Below are 14,168 nucleotides of genomic sequence, written 5' to 3'. Positions count from 1 at the left end.
GAACTTTTAAATAAAGTGTTCTGCTCAATTTTGGGTTATTTCCTAAACGCATCTATCAAAGGGTGTTATAACGTGTACAAAGAAAACAGGAGCAGTATTACTTTGACAAAAATGTGACACTTTCAATCACAACACTCAAACAGAATAAGACAAAAAAAAAAAAACAAAAAAAGGCAAAAAATGGTATCCAAAAAAAGAAGAAATTCTGATGACGATAAGAGGAAGAAAGAAGCCAGTTTTGGGTCCGATCCATATGAGCTAAAATTTCCACTGCCGGAGCATCTCGATCCGTCCCAATGCCGCGATGAATTCATCAGCTCGATCATCAGGGAGCACGAGATCCGGGCGAGTTCTCTGAGGCCCAGATCAACGGTTCGGGAAGCTTTAGAGTTTGATAATCCCCAGGAGGTCATGGATGAGGGGTCCGAAAAGGGGGCAGAGGCTATGGTAGTGCGGCAGTTGGTGAGTCAACGCAAGAGAGGAAGTTTTCGGAAGACGAAGGAGGAGATTTTGGAAAACATTAGGTTGCGGTCGACCATGATGACTGATCTCAACCTGAAATGCCAGAAGGCGGCCATCGAGTTCCTGTCGGTTCGCCTACTAAAGCAGTTGCGCCTCTTTTCGAGTCCCTGGCCCGGTGACACTGGGGATATCCCTTACAACCTGTTCAGCTGGTCGATGGACGACTTCTTGGTGCGCGTGACCATGAAGCAGGTCTACCTTGATGTCATCAATCGGGAGCGAAGTGCGGATGATCTGAACTGCCTCAAGTTCTGCAAGGACTTGGGTCAGATCGAACTTCTTATACACGAGATCAGAGAAGATTATCGCAATGATAGGGATCTATGCCAAAGCAGCATGGAATTGTTAAAGTAAGAATTTTGGCTTTTTTAAAATATGACCCTCCCTCTTAATAATTCGCAAAATTATTAATAATTTTCATTTGATTCACCATCTGATATCATTTAACTGCAGAAGCGCGCAATACAACACCAACGCACCTTGGGTCAAAACCCTCAATCATAATCTTGAGAGCATGCAATCCAGTGTTGTAACCGCTAAGCTTTTTGCTCAAAGTAGCACCTTTAACATGGTGTTACGTCACTCATCGGCAATGGAAACCTTTGAAAGCGAGTCAGGTGAGTAGGGTTACTGTAAGACATATCTGGAAGATTCATCTCCTTCCGCAGCCCAGGATCCGATTGAAATGCGATACCAAATCAATTGGATTAGAAGCTGTACGGATCAGCGTCTCTTCCGCATAAACGGAAGGGAGGAGAAGATGAAAAAGGAGCTCCAGGACCTAGAGATAAAAGCATTGCAGGATGAAACGGTGCGCAATTCCTGCGAGCTCATTTATTCGCTGGAGGTGGGAAAGCTTAGGGAAAGCATCAGAAAGTGGCAGGATCGACTTGATACCGACTTGGAGAACGCCGACGTCATGTGCACCGTATCAAGGCTTGCACTGCAAAAGATAAAGGACGATATCAAGTTCTACAGTGAACAGAAGGACATGTATCTCCAGCGAATTGCCGAAGTGCAAGCCATCATAGCTCAGGAATCAAAGCAACGTTTTCAGGGGGTAAGTCTGTATAAAGCGATTCCGTGTTGAAGCTACTTAACATATGCTACTGACATATGCTTAGATATATGGTTCCACCGAAAGCCGATTATCCAGGAGGTCGGTAAGAATATCACAAAGTTCTGAGAGAAAGTCTGAGAGGAAGTCCGAGAGAAAGTCAGAAAGGAAGTCTGATAGAATGATAGGACGAAAGTCTGAAAGGCTTTCTGAAAGACGGTCTGAAAGAAAATCCAGAAATTCCAAAATGCAGTAGAATATTCTCCGATTTGGCCTCCTTCAATTTACATAAGTGTTTGCAATTTACCAAAGAATACATTAAACATTTCTTAAACGTTAGAATGACTTCTTCATTTATAGAACTTATTCGTATTAAATTTGTTAATTTAACAGTATGAAAACAGTAATCACAAAGCAGTTGTTTTTCTTTTTAACAAAAATCTGACACAAAAAAAACATTCAAGTGTGGAATAATTAAATAAAATCACAACAAATTATAATGGATGTGTTATTAGAGGAAAAGGAATCCGTAAATGGGTCCGATCCGTTCGCGATCCAGTTCCCTTTGCCGGATCACCTCGATCCCTCCCAATGCCGCGATGACTTCATCAGTACAATCATCAAGGAGCACGAACGCCGGGTTAGTTCGTTGAGGGCCACTTTGTCTAGTCGGGGCAAGTCCGTGTTCGATAGTGCTGTGGAGAACGAGGGTCGGGAGCTCGAAAGGGGGGCAGAGGCGATGGTGGTGCGGCAGATGGCCAGGATGCGGAAAAGGGAGAGCGGCAGGAAGACCGCTCAGGAGGCCATGGAAAGCATTAAAGTGCGATCTTCCATGATGGCGGAGTTGAACATCAAATGCCAGAAGGCGGCCATCGAGTTCCTATCGGTTCGCCTGCTGAAGCAACTGCGCGTCTTTTCGAGTCCTTGGCCCGGAAAGATCGACGAGATTCCCTATAACCTGTTCAAGTGGTCGTTGGATCACTTCCTGGCACGACTGGAACATAACCAGTTGTACCTGGACGTGATCCACCGGGAACGGAGCGTCGAGGATCTCAACTGCGTCAAGTTTCGAACTGATCTGGGTGAGATCGAACACATTCTACACGATATGCGAGAGGACTTTCAAAATGACTACGACCTCTGCGAAAATAGCATACTACTTATACGGTATTCGCTCGATTTGGTTCAAAATAATATTTTCTTCTTATGTTGAATTCAAAAACAAGAGAGAACGCTATAGTCGAGTTCCCCGACTATCTGATACCCGTTACTCAGCTAGTGGAAGGGAGAAGGAGAGTCTTAAACACAGTTTTTGCTGGTTTGTAGGCGTTATAGTGGGCGTGGCCAAAAGTTTTTTGGCAAATCGATAGAAGTTTACAAGACCAATACAAAAATGAAAAAATATCAAAACATTTTTCAAAAGTGTGGGCGTGACAGCTTTGGGCGGTTTGTGGGCGTTAGAGTGGGCGTGGCAAAAAGTTTGTTGGCAAATCGATAGAAATTTACAAGACCAATACAAAAATGAAAAAATATCAAAACATTTTTCAAAAGTGTGGGCGTGACAGCTTTGGGCGGTTTGTGGGCGTTAGAGTGGGCGTGGCAAAAAGTTTTTTTGCAAATCGATAGAAATTTACAAGACCAATACAAAAATGAAAAAATATTAAAACATTTTTCAAAAATGTGGGCGTGGCAGTTTTGGGCGGTTTGTGGGCGTTAGAGTGGGCGTGGCAACCTGAATCGACAAACTTGCGCTGCGTCTATGTCCCTGGAGTCTGTATACTTAATCTCAACTTTCTAGCTTTTGTAGTTCCTGAGATCTCGACGTTCATACGGACAGACGGACAGACGGACAGACGGACAGACGGACAGACGGACAGACGGACAGACGGACAGACGGACAGACAGACGGACGGACAGACGGACATGGCCAGATCGACTCGGCTACTGATCCTGATCAAGAATATATATACTTTATATGGTCGGAAACGCTTCCTTCTGCCTGTTACATACTTTTCAACGAATCTAGTATACCCTTTTACTCTACGAGTAACGGGTATAATAATATTTTCTTCTTTTGTTTAATACCCTATGTTCTTAGAGACTGCAAGTACAACACGGCTGGTGCGTGGATCAAAGACCTCAAGGACAACTGCCGGATCAAGAAGGGCATGAGCAACAGTAGCCTGGCAGAGGAATCTAGCATATCTAGTCTGGATATCCGTCAAACAGCACTTGTAGACCGCTTCGAAGACATTAGCTGTGAGCTAGCTTTTCAAAACCAAACTTTTTTAGAAGGCATATTTTATATAATTTCTTAGCTTCTGATCCCATACAGGTGCGTTACCAGATTAAGTGGGTAAACAGCTGCATGGATCAGCGACTAATGCTTACCAGTAGCCGTGAGGAGCTGCTGAGGAAGGAGTTGAAGGAACTGGAAACCAAGTTGAAACAGGACATGACGGTGCAGCGCAGCTCGGAGATGATATACTTCTGGGAAGTGGAAAAGCTTAAGATACGTACTAGGGAGTGGGAGGCCAAGCTGGAAAGTGATCTGGAGAACGCCGAGGTCCAGTGCACGATAGCCAGGCTTGCTCTGCAAAAGGTCAAGGACGATCACAAGTTCTACTTGGAACAGGAGAAAATGTACCTTCAAAAAATAGACGAGTTCAAGAAGCTGATGGCAGCGCAGGAGAAAGCTCGCCAGCGAAAACAGGTGGGCTAAATCTTTAGTAAATAAGCATATCCCTTTGATTGAATTGAAAATAAAGAAAAAATGTTTAATTTTTAGGCAAAAGAAGCATCTGCAGTGGAGCAGCAGCTCAGGCTATCGAGGCGTTGAAGCTCATGGAATCCAAAAAGAAGTCGGCGAAATTCGAAGCTCATCAAAATTCGACAACTATTATTTATGTTGGCAACCCAAACAAAATAATCAAAATCCCGAAATGCATGAACTTAACCCCAAAGGGTTGTTGCCTTCAAAGTCACTGTCAAAGGATCGGGCCATAAGGGGGTATTCCATCGGCTAAGGAGTGGGCGCCAAGTTAGGGCAAACATTTACCATATTCATTATTTGTTGGCGGAGACAAATGAAATTACAGGCAGACGACTGCGGGGTAGCTTCCCCTTTATGGCGATTGCAGTTTAGAAAATCGAATTATGTGCACTTTAGTCACCGTAGTTACTCACCAGGAACCCCCATCCCAAATCGGAGAACTAGTGTAGTATGGCCTCATGCATAGTTATTTTATGCGCCGTGGCAACCTGAAAGTTGCCGCATAACTTTGCCTCTGGTTGTTGCCTGGTCGAGTGTATTATTTACGCTTAGAAAACAGAGAGTAGAATTTTTTCAACGCCAGTCGGAGGCGGGTCGCGTTCACCCGGCTAAAATCCATTGGAATGCCAACTAACCCGAGACCCACGACCAATGGCAACACTCCCGAGGACTGGCAGGTGTTTGAGGTCTTATTCGGTGCTGATCAGGACCCGAGAGCCATTCCCGCACGGATGACCACAATGTCACCTTTCCCACCACCATCATCCATTCCGTCTTGCCAGGTGAGTAGTTGTTTGTCGCTAAGGTACTCGCTCTAAAATTAGTCTTGCCAAAATCGTGCGCCAAATTGCCATAAAAGCGTGTAGACATCATATCAGGCTGGATTTATGTGAATTCGCAATTGAATAACGACTTTTGTTCGCTGCTTTTTATGTTTCAAATGTACGCGGTTGTTAGGGGAACTAATGATGTTTGTGGGGGATTTGCATAAAATTCATTAGGTCTGGGGGTACAGTGGTAAGGATGGCCAAGAGCGATGTGGGGTAAAGCTATTAATATACATATTTTTTGGATACAACGCCAAATGAAATGCGATTTAAAGGTTAAATATACATATATACATATCTATAATTAAAGATCAAATGTAAAATTCTTTTGAAAGCGCATCATAAGCCAATGTAATCATGCAATTTAATGAAATAGCTCATTCGATTTTCCTACAAAATCGGAACTTTTTGAAGCATTCTCCTTCTCAAAAAGCCAACCTGAATAGGCTTCATACTTAACCTGGCCAAGCTTATCAAATGTTCAACACATTTTCAGTTCCCAATTGTCTTGCCGTTGCCCCTTCCTAAATTGCAGACAATTGGCCAAAAGTTGCACACCTCATTTTCCGTTTCCGGCCAAGTTGAAAATTTCCACCGTATATCCGTATATCCACCTAGGCCAGGAGCACCCAACTCCCATTCCGGTGGCGACCGCACTCGCGTGCGTGAGTCCGATGTGGATATTGCATTTGATACTTCGCCACTTGGCGCCATGTGAATGACCCAAATAATCCAAACAAACTGCAAGGTTTCCCCCATGTGTAAGTGTAACCGTGGCTAGGAAGGTGTGGCCCCACACGGCTGCTCCGCATCCAAATCCCCTGCTCCTGCCATTGGGCTCGTTTTCACTTGGAGCATAAACTTGAGCATTGTGTGATGTTATGTTGGGGTAAATTCCTCGGTGCCATGCATCGGACTCCCCTCAGTTGTTAGGTGGAGGTTGTTAGGCTCCCGAAAGTAGTTTGTCCGGAACCAAAGTTCAGTTCTTCGACGGCTTCTACTGGGAACAGTTGACTTGGCTTTGTGGAGTGCTTGCAATCGGAAGTTCGTGGCTCTAAACATGCCCAGTGAAAATCATCTGCATCACCATCACTTGGGACACAGTGGTGGATTGTCTCCGCATCATCATCACTTGGTGGGGATTGGGGCTATGTTAATGCCACAATAGTTGCAAATTACAACTTATAATAAAAAGTACATTTAAAGTTAAAAAAGTAATGAAAGTCAAAATGGAACCAAAACCATATTATTTTAAATTGCATAAATATATCTTTAATAAAAAGAAAATGTGAAAAGTGGTGGTAAATGCACCAATAGAACCAACATCTTAAAGGTTGCAGAACTTAGAGATTTTCTTTGATTTTGTACTTGACTGTTTGAAAAGGTTTCATAAATTAGGAAACTATTTTATAATAATATCAATAAATTAATTTGTAAAGTAAATATATATTTAATATATTACATTATGATAATAACCCAGGATCCCATATATTTTTATGTGTTTCATGAGTTGTCCAAATTTAAATGCGGTTTTCCAGCTGGACACATCCTGCAGCAATACCGGAATCACAGTCACAGAACATCATCATGGTCTGGACTTGACCACCACCCTGCGCAGTGAACTGGCTGCGTTGTCCTACAAAAAGGAGCGGCTTACGGGGGAGGTAAAAAAATCGATCTTATTATTAATAAACCCAATACTATAAGGGCCATATATTTATTTATACTAGCTTGCTGAAGCGCGAACCGCCTTGTGCAGCAAGGATGCGGATATCGAAAATCTGCGGGCCCAGGCTGCTCGGCAGACTGCCCTCATCGGATCCCTCCAGAGTCGTCTGCAAAACTCGGAGAGCAGGGAGCAAGCCGTCCAGGCCAGATGCGACTCCACCATTCAGACGGTGCAGCGGGAAAAGCGGAGTTCCGACGAGCGCAACAAGGAGCTGATCTGCAAGATACAGCATCTGGAATCGCATGTGGCCAGCGAGGAATCTCAAAAGGACCAGGTGAAGGCTCAGCTGCACGATCTCCTGCGTCGCCTCAGCATCGGTTTGGGAATGGATGTGTGCGATGGCAACCAGAATTCCCATGCCACACCCGAATGCATCATTTCGCGGGCCGAGGAGGTGATGGTGGAGCTGCAAAGGTCGAAAGCCAAGGTCAGTTCCACCTGCGACACCCTCAGCTCCTGCGAAAATGAACTGCTCAACTTGAAATCACTGGCCAACATTGAGAAGCAGCGCCTCACAGCCCAACTCGATGGAGCTGGGAATCACAACCACGAGCTGGAAGGACGTTGTCGGCAATACGAGAGGGATCTTCAGATCCAAAGGGATCGCCTAACTGAATCGGAAATCAACGGGGAGAAGCTAAAGGAAGAGTTGCGCGGCTTTGAGTCGCGATGCCATCGCTTGCAAAACAATCTTGACCGGACTCAGGGCGATCGTCTGCAGTTCTTGCGGGGATTGAGCAATCTCTTGAATGTTCCCGAACCCTGCGAAACGCTCATCAAGGACAAGCTAAGGGAGACTCTGGCGGAGAACCAAGCCATGCATACGGTAATACAACTTATTAATTTATAATCTACCAGACAATAACCCAATTTGTTTACCCCTTAGCAAATGCACTCTCTGCGAGATCAGCTAAACTCGGAGCATGAGAAGCTAAAGGAGACCCAACAGACCACCGAATGTCGCCTCCGTTCTGGCGAGGCTCAGAAATGTGAGCTAACGGAGCGTTTGGAAAAGTGTCATGCCGAGATCCATACTCTTCGAAAGGATCACATGGGTCTATCGGAGTTCTTGCAGCGACTGGCCCTTGCGATGAACTGGGGTGAGTGCACTGCACCTCCGGCTCTTGGAAATGATACCAATTTGATGGCGGAGAATTTGCTTGAGAGAGCCGAGAGACTCGCCGCTCACTGCGACCACGAGGCATCCCATCATCATCATCATCACAGCCCGGAAAAGGGCTGCTGTGATCACGGACATGGTCATGGGAAACTTCGCCGCGAGAGATCCTGCCATGACATTCCCCTGAAGGAAAGCAGCAGTGTCTACAACCTGCAGCGACGAGTTCGAGTCCTTAGGGAGCAAGTGCAGCGGCGGGATCTCCACCTGGAGCTACTGCGTCGCAAGCTGGCCATCGTAGAGGACGGTGCGCGAGGGAAGTGCATGTTGCAGGGTGAGCGGGATGAGGCCGTTTGCCGGGCCAAAAAGGCGGCCAAGCAGGTGGACAAGTTGAGTGCCCAGCTGGCCGATGCCCGATCTCAGATAGCAGAGGTTAAGGCCCAGCTAGCCGAGGCTGTGGAGTACAAGATCACCTCTTTGGAGAGGGCCCGAAAGATCGATGAGCTGACAACACAGATATGCGATCTGGAGGACGAGAAGACGCGGCTCATTTCCCAACTTAATGCCCTGAAGGAGCGCCTCAAATCCTCCTGTGAATCCAATCAGAATCGCAGGTGCCGCGACGAGGCGTTAATAAATGTAAATAAAACCATAATTTATGTAGAAAATCACAATCAAAATCATTCTCCGAATTTTAGTCGATGCGCGATGATGTCAGCCGGTTGAGCTCCCAACTTTCGGATGCCAATCAGCGCCTGTCCCACTTGCAATCCTTCCGCACTTCGGTTGCCAGGACTCTGCATCTTCGCGACCTACCGGAAACGGATCTCCTGCATCGTCTGCAGGCCTTGTGCTCCGCCCATCAGGAGTTCACGATGCTCTCAAAACGCTATGAGACAGCTTCGCCAGTTGGAGATCATCCGTGTCCTCGATTCGATGATCCCATACCACCATCCAGCCACTGTCGGCCGCCAAGGGAGCTCAGTCCTCCACCAACTTCCTTCCACCACAAGGCGCCACTCCTTTCCGGCAGCAGCCATCTCCCACCACCGTCCGAGCATCATCATGGTTCCAGCAGCCACGTGCACAATCACCACGGACATGGACATGGACATGCACATGGACATGGTCACTCATCGCATTCCAGACGGCAGCGAAGTAAAAGCCGGGACAAACGACTCCACGACGAGTGCTTTGACACAGATGTGCATCGACTGCACCATGGCTGCAAGGAGGATCTGCTGGCCACTGGATCCGAGGAGGACTATGACTTCAAGAGCAAATACTGCTAGAGAGTACACTTTTCCTCAGCATTTGTATTTTTTTCCAAATAACTCAAAATAAAATATGGTTTCTATATTTCGGAAAATCAAATGTTTTTCTTTTAATCAGACGATTGGTATTAAAACCTATATCAACAAGTTACGTTTCTATGCAATTCATAGCTTTCCGGTGTTTCTCTGAAAATAAATAATTTGGCATAATTAAGCTGGCTGATCATCTCTAATTTTGGGGGGATACGGATAAGAAGGAAAGGACTCGCTTTCATCGCAATCCCTACTGGTGGCACAAGTCCAACAGCATTCCGGGAATTTTAGCAACGTGTCCATGGCTTCATCGTCCTGGCAGCCACTGCTCGGCAAAGTGCGAGGACAACTGGAAAATAGTTTGGATATCATATATATTAGGGTAAATAATTTCATATGGGATCGATCTTACTAGTACACATAAGTAAGTCCTGCGGCGGTCATGCAGACCTGTACGCCGCAGGTGTTTGGGTCACTGACTTCCTCGCCAGGTTGTAGGGCAAAAACATCGTATTTCTTCTTTTTACCCACTCGAACATGAATGGGGTAGCACTGGCCGGGGTACTCTACCAAGGTATTTAAACAAATTTCACCATTCATACATATTAAGCTTTCTGAAGGCATTACTATCATTGTGCAGTATCTTCACAAATATCATGGACTCCACACACGCCACTAAAATGAAAGCTACCATACACAGAAATATGAACTTCATTTTAACGCAATCGAAGGCAAACTGATGAAAGTTCCATTAAAGTACCTTAGGAAAAACACTCATTTGATATTAATACTTAGTGTAAATAATAGTGTGCCATTACTTTTTTCTGCGAACCTTTACTGACTTTTTTTTTTAGCTACATCTGTGTAGAAACGGTGCCAGCACTATCTACATGTATAGTTTACAGTTTCCGAAATTAGCCACCAGAGCGCTGCTTGTAAGTAGTTCTCAGAGTAGCCGCTAGGTGGATAATTGTAATAGAGAAGCATTAATTCAGCTGTAGAAGAATGCTTAGTTTTAAACAGACTTATCAGACCCATCAAAGATAATACAGATATCTGGTCATAATATCACAACATGGTTAAACACTTTTGGTCGGTCGCTCACCTGCTGGACAAAAGTGGCCACATCATTCCAGACCCAAGCCAGGTTGATTGACTTGCCTGGCCATTATTTCACCAGTTCCACCGACCTGCACCATCGGCGGAATTATGCAAATGGGAAAAGTGTCGAACGCATTGTACCGCCTGCTGCATCTCGGGAGACTGTCAAATAAATCAAAATTGACTGCCCCACATGCAACCCGTTTTCCGGACCAAGTTCATATGCAAGGCAAACGGTGGCGCCTGGAAATGTGCAATTAATCAAAAGTTCAGTAAACGCTTTTAATGTGGATCTACATGGCAATCCCACTGAAGAGTCGTCAACGACAATCAAGATGCATATTTTTGCATGCTCGAAATTACACAACACACGTGAGTGGTAACTAATGCCCGCCCCATCCACACCACTTGCACCACAGACTCGCCACAGACGACACCCAGAGCAATGAACTTGGCCGTCGAGATCGCCTCGCTTGACTTCCTCCAGTTCCCGTGGCCAAGAGAGAGGAATCCCGGCTGCACAAAGAACATAAACAGTCGCAGAAAATGCTTTTATCAGTTAGTTATATTTATATTTATTAATTTATAAAACAAACTAATGTATATATACATATATATATTTCGAATGTGATTATTACTATAGCTATGTTTTAAGTCAATATATGACTATATGTTATTCATTTGAAATTCCAACGAAGCTGACACTATTATTCATCAATATCTTTAATTTGTTAATTTAATTTTTCTGGGATTTGTTCTCATTTTCGAACGAATTTCTCACAGTGATCAGAAGACAAACATATCCAGAAACATGTTTATGAGGGGACGGGCGGGTGGTGCTGGTTGCCACATGTGTGCCTGTGGCCTCTGCCGCTTATTTTCAGCCCGATCTTGCCACATGAGCTAGGAGTGTGACTTGCTAACAGCGGGGAGTGCATTTCGCTTCGTTTTGCAATTGAGTTCCTTCCTCTTCTCCAACAGGTTGAACTCTTTGATCTGCTACCTCTGCATCCCCGCTCCGTGTCTTCTGGCGACTTTTGATCTTTCGCTGCGAGGAGGAGGTAAAGTTGGAGCAGGAGGAGTTCCAGAGTGGAGGAGATGCGGCCATTAGAGTCGCAGTCACTCAGGTGTGGCATAAGCCGCAAGAGAAGCCAGACTGCAAATCGGGAAAAGAAGAAGGAGGTGGACTAGCCCATAATTAATATCGTTGAGAATTTGATTTAGCACTCTGCGTTCTTAACAAATTGGCCGTCTGTCAGGAACTAAATTATGTAAATGGAGGAGGTATTTAGATTCACTTTGTTAGCTATAGTTCAATGGACTCAAATACAAAACATTAGAATAGTTTGTAAGTATATTTAAACCTCCTTCAAATTTTCATAGCACAAAGCCCATTTAGTAAAGCCTGAATTTTCGAATCCAATTCAGACAAATCAAAAGCAAATAAAAATAGTGCAAAATTGTTGGGAAATATGGATTAAAATTGTATGCAATTCAAATTAAATTGGCACTTTATGCGTATTTTCGTCAGCTCCAATAGTGGTTGGGATTTTGGGTTTGCTACCCTCAGGAAAGTGGCATTTGAAATGCGTTGCCAAGCCAAAACTAGGACACAAACTATGGAAATGCGGACAAGTTTAAGTCCACAAAGCCAAACATGATGCGTGTGGTGCAGGGTCCAAAATAAATATACGTGTGCTCGGCACAAAAGCTGGATGGGTGGAATAAAAGGCGGACTGGGAAGGTCACAAGTGCCTTTGGTGTCACTCCAAATTGTTTACAAATACAGAACACGCGTTGAAAAGCTGCCATAAAGAATGAGGAGGAAAGTGCAGGAATGGATCTGAAACCTCTGGCGACGCCTTACCTTGAAGTAGAACCTCTACTTTTCTTTTGGGGTGTAATGGTATTTTTTCTAGCACAAAAGAGTCACTAGCAGCATCATCATCATCATTTTCATCATCGTATGGTGGGTGCCTGACTGGCATCTGAGATGATTTTAATGCTGTCGATTGTGGGCTTACATTGACATTTTGGCCAACTTGCCATCACCCTCGGTTTGGTTTGTCGAGATTTGTTAGAGCCACAAGCTTCCGCTTATTGTTTGTGGCAACAATTAAGCCGCACTTTTGCACTAGTCAACTAAAATAAATAAAAATGTTTGCGGCTCACCCATGCACCCACAGCCAAATAGAAATAGAAACTGGTACAGTCAAAAAAATGTTAGGTACCTATAAAATTCGAAATTTGGATAGAACATGTATACTTTTAAAATGGGCGCAAAATTCAATGTTTTACTTTTGAAAGAAACTATGTTACTCTAATTTCCTAGGCTGTAATCGTCATTACTATCCACCGTCTTTTATAAACCCGCTTTAGTTTAATTGAACTGAAGAATTTTTTTCCCTGTGCATATTTTGCGTGGGGGCAATCTCCATTTCGAAACTGAACGCAAATGCAATTTTTGAATTTTTCCACAGAGTTGTGAGTTGAGTTAGGAATGGCTTTGTCCATGAATCTGCATGTTTTGGCAGGGATCAGTTCTCCGCACTGGGGAATGGCAGCTGCGGAATCATGGGGATTGCTTTTGCCATTAGTCTGGTTGCTCCGCTTGCGGACAATGCCAATACAAGTCTTTGGCCGGATCAAAAATGCAACCAGTGAATTGGCCATTACACACACATCGACCAATGCGAATTTGAATGCTAAACTGAATTTTTGCCGGCTTAGCATGTTTTTGATTAAATCGCTTTGGTTTGTATTTTGCATGGAAATCGGGGGAGTATGATGGGTTTTGAGGGATAAACACGGATTGGATAAACACAGAGTGCCAATAAAACTCATGAATGACAAGCGAAATCGATTAATTTCGAGAGCCTCAATATAGCCAAGCACTTTTACTTCACTTCTCCTGTTTATATTAATGCCAGACTTACGCGTTGCCAATTATTAAAACCCAGTTGGCCAAATAGTGAGTGCCTTGGTAGCAGTTTGTCTAATCTGAATTGTATGATATATAAAGTACAGTCTGAGCACCGACCCATAATATGACTTGATCTAGAGACCGCGCCGCCACTCCATGTACTTTAACTGGTGTTTAACCCATTTCCCCGCATTGTTTCAATTCCCCTGCATTGTTCGCACTTAATCAAGGTCGGCACTTAATTAGACTTTCTGCTGTGGGAATCAAGTGTCGCCTGGCAGCGAAACAATTGCGCTTCCATTGCATCAGCGAGATGGATGCCCATCCATTTGGAGTCCGCCTGGGAGTCGGGTTGTTGGCCAAGTCGGCATAACTGCACACATTATTCAACAGAGTGGCAAGCAAAAATTGTTGCTATTTTAATTGTCCGACATGAAATATTAAATGCTCACCACAGTCGCATTAACAATGGCGATGCACACATAAAACAATAAAACGAAAAGCGGCCATAAAATGCAAGAGACTGTCCACCACTCTTGGCTGCCACTCGATGTGTCTTAATTAGCATAAATATTCAGCGCGCCTGTGCAATTGGCCAAAAGGGGAGTTGAGTGCTGCTGGATGCTGGAGTGTCACCCGAGTGCACCGCAACATCATTTATGGCCGTAGCTACCATCGGTCAATCAGAAACAGAATCAGCTCCCGCTTCGGTGCAGCATCCATATGCCTATATCTTCATATGCACGGGTGTACGAGTATGTGCTCCGTGGCCGCATCATTATGCGGGCTCACTTCTCCAATCGTAACGGCTT

At 44.6% G+C, this 14,168-nt stretch overlaps 4 protein-coding genes across 9 annotated transcripts; 3 read left to right on the top strand and 1 right to left on the bottom strand.

Annotated features, from left to right (window-relative positions):
- The first annotated feature begins 96 nt into the window (after positions 1–96).
- LOC120446878 lies at positions 97–1,918 on the top strand. Its single transcript, XM_039628086.2, has 4 exons — positions 97–872; positions 976–1,139; positions 1,191–1,582; positions 1,647–1,918. The coding sequence occupies exons 1-4, from the start codon at positions 181–183 to the stop codon at positions 1,833–1,835; spliced, it is 1,437 nt and encodes a 478-aa protein (XP_039484020.1). The 5' UTR covers positions 97–180; the 3' UTR covers positions 1,836–1,918.
- Positions 1,919–2,019: 101 nt separating this feature from the next.
- Positions 2,020–4,688, top strand: LOC120446879. 5 transcript variants are annotated; one of them, XM_039628087.2, is made up of 4 exons: positions 2,020–2,746; positions 3,678–3,838; positions 3,898–4,292; positions 4,368–4,688. In XM_039628087.2, exons 1-4 carry the CDS (start codon positions 2,079–2,081, stop codon positions 4,416–4,418), a joined length of 1,275 nt encoding a protein of 424 aa, XP_039484021.1. In that variant the 5' UTR covers positions 2,020–2,078; the 3' UTR covers positions 4,419–4,688. The 5 variants fall into 5 exon arrangements, 3 of the variants coding, with proteins under 3 accessions (XP_039484021.1, XP_039484023.1, XP_039484022.1); XM_039628089.2 differs by having other exon boundaries at positions 2,020–2,219; positions 4,368–4,618; XR_005615897.1 differs by lacking the exon at positions 4,368–4,688 and having other exon boundaries at positions 2,020–2,661; positions 3,898–4,039.
- Positions 4,689–4,894: 206 nt separating this feature from the next.
- Positions 4,895–9,394, top strand: LOC120446875 (coiled-coil domain-containing protein 170). Its single transcript, XM_039628083.2, has 5 exons — positions 4,895–5,134; positions 6,718–6,843; positions 6,910–7,734; positions 7,795–8,664; positions 8,724–9,394. The coding sequence occupies exons 1-5, from the start codon at positions 4,976–4,978 to the stop codon at positions 9,315–9,317; spliced, it is 2,574 nt and encodes an 857-aa protein (XP_039484017.1). The 5' UTR covers positions 4,895–4,975; the 3' UTR covers positions 9,318–9,394.
- An 86-nt stretch (positions 9,395–9,480) lies between these two features.
- Positions 9,481–10,463, bottom strand: LOC120445810. 2 transcript variants are annotated; one of them, XM_039626423.1, is made up of 3 exons: positions 9,960–10,054; positions 9,745–9,898; positions 9,481–9,681 (listed from the first exon to the last, which is right to left on the bottom strand). In XM_039626423.1, the coding sequence occupies exons 1-3, from the start codon at positions 10,045–10,047 to the stop codon at positions 9,510–9,512; spliced, it is 414 nt and encodes a 137-aa protein (XP_039482357.1). In that variant the 5' UTR covers positions 10,048–10,054; the 3' UTR covers positions 9,481–9,509. The 2 variants fall into 2 exon arrangements, with proteins under 2 accessions (XP_039482357.1, XP_039482358.1); XM_039626424.1 differs by lacking the exons at positions 9,745–9,898; positions 9,960–10,054 and adding an exon at positions 10,438–10,463.
- Positions 10,464–14,168: the final 3,705 nt, after the last annotated feature.

This window comes from Drosophila santomea, chromosome 2R (genome assembly GCF_016746245.2).
Source record: "Drosophila santomea strain STO CAGO 1482 chromosome 2R, Prin_Dsan_1.1, whole genome shotgun sequence".
NCBI lineage: Eukaryota > Metazoa > Arthropoda > Insecta > Diptera > Drosophilidae > Drosophila > Drosophila santomea.
Note: the sequence above shows the minus strand (reverse complement) of the source record. Positions and strands in the feature narration are given on the sequence as shown.

Bases quoted from the DNA above. Each gene is read 5' to 3' on its own strand.
- LOC120445810 (XM_039626423.1), bottom strand. From the start codon at position 10,047: ATGAAGTTCATATTTCTGTGTATGGTAGCTTTCATTTTAGTGGCGTGT. The intron at 9,899-9,959 runs GTAATGCCTTCA...ATACCTTGGTAG, and splicing joins GAAGATACTGCACAATGATA to AGTACCCCGGCCAGTGCTAC. The intron at 9,682-9,744 runs GTAAGATCGATC...ACTATTTTCCAG, and splicing joins GGACTTACTTATGTGTACTA to TTGTCCTCGCACTTTGCCGA.
- LOC120446878 (XM_039628086.2), top strand. From the start codon at position 181: ATGGTATCCAAAAAAAGAAGAAATTCTGATGACGATAAGAGGAAGAAA. The intron at 1,140-1,190 runs GTGAGTAGGGTT...CTCCTTCCGCAG, and splicing joins AACCTTTGAAAGCGAGTCAG to CCCAGGATCCGATTGAAATG. The intron at 1,583-1,646 runs GTAAGTCTGTAT...ACATATGCTTAG, and splicing joins CAAAGCAACGTTTTCAGGGG to ATATATGGTTCCACCGAAAG.
- LOC120446875 (XM_039628083.2), top strand. From the start codon at position 4,976: ATGCCAACTAACCCGAGACCCACGACCAATGGCAACACTCCCGAGGAC. The intron at 6,844-6,909 runs GTAAAAAAATCG...TATTTATACTAG, and splicing joins AGGAGCGGCTTACGGGGGAG to CTTGCTGAAGCGCGAACCGC. The intron at 8,665-8,723 runs GTAAATAAAACC...TCCGAATTTTAG, and splicing joins GCGACGAGGCGTTAATAAAT to TCGATGCGCGATGATGTCAG.
- LOC120446879 (XM_039628087.2), top strand. From the start codon at position 2,079: ATGGATGTGTTATTAGAGGAAAAGGAATCCGTAAATGGGTCCGATCCG. The intron at 3,839-3,897 runs GTGAGCTAGCTT...ATAATTTCTTAG, and splicing joins CCGCTTCGAAGACATTAGCT to CTTCTGATCCCATACAGGTG. The intron at 4,293-4,367 runs GTGGGCTAAATC...TTTAATTTTTAG, and splicing joins AAGCTCGCCAGCGAAAACAG to GCAAAAGAAGCATCTGCAGT.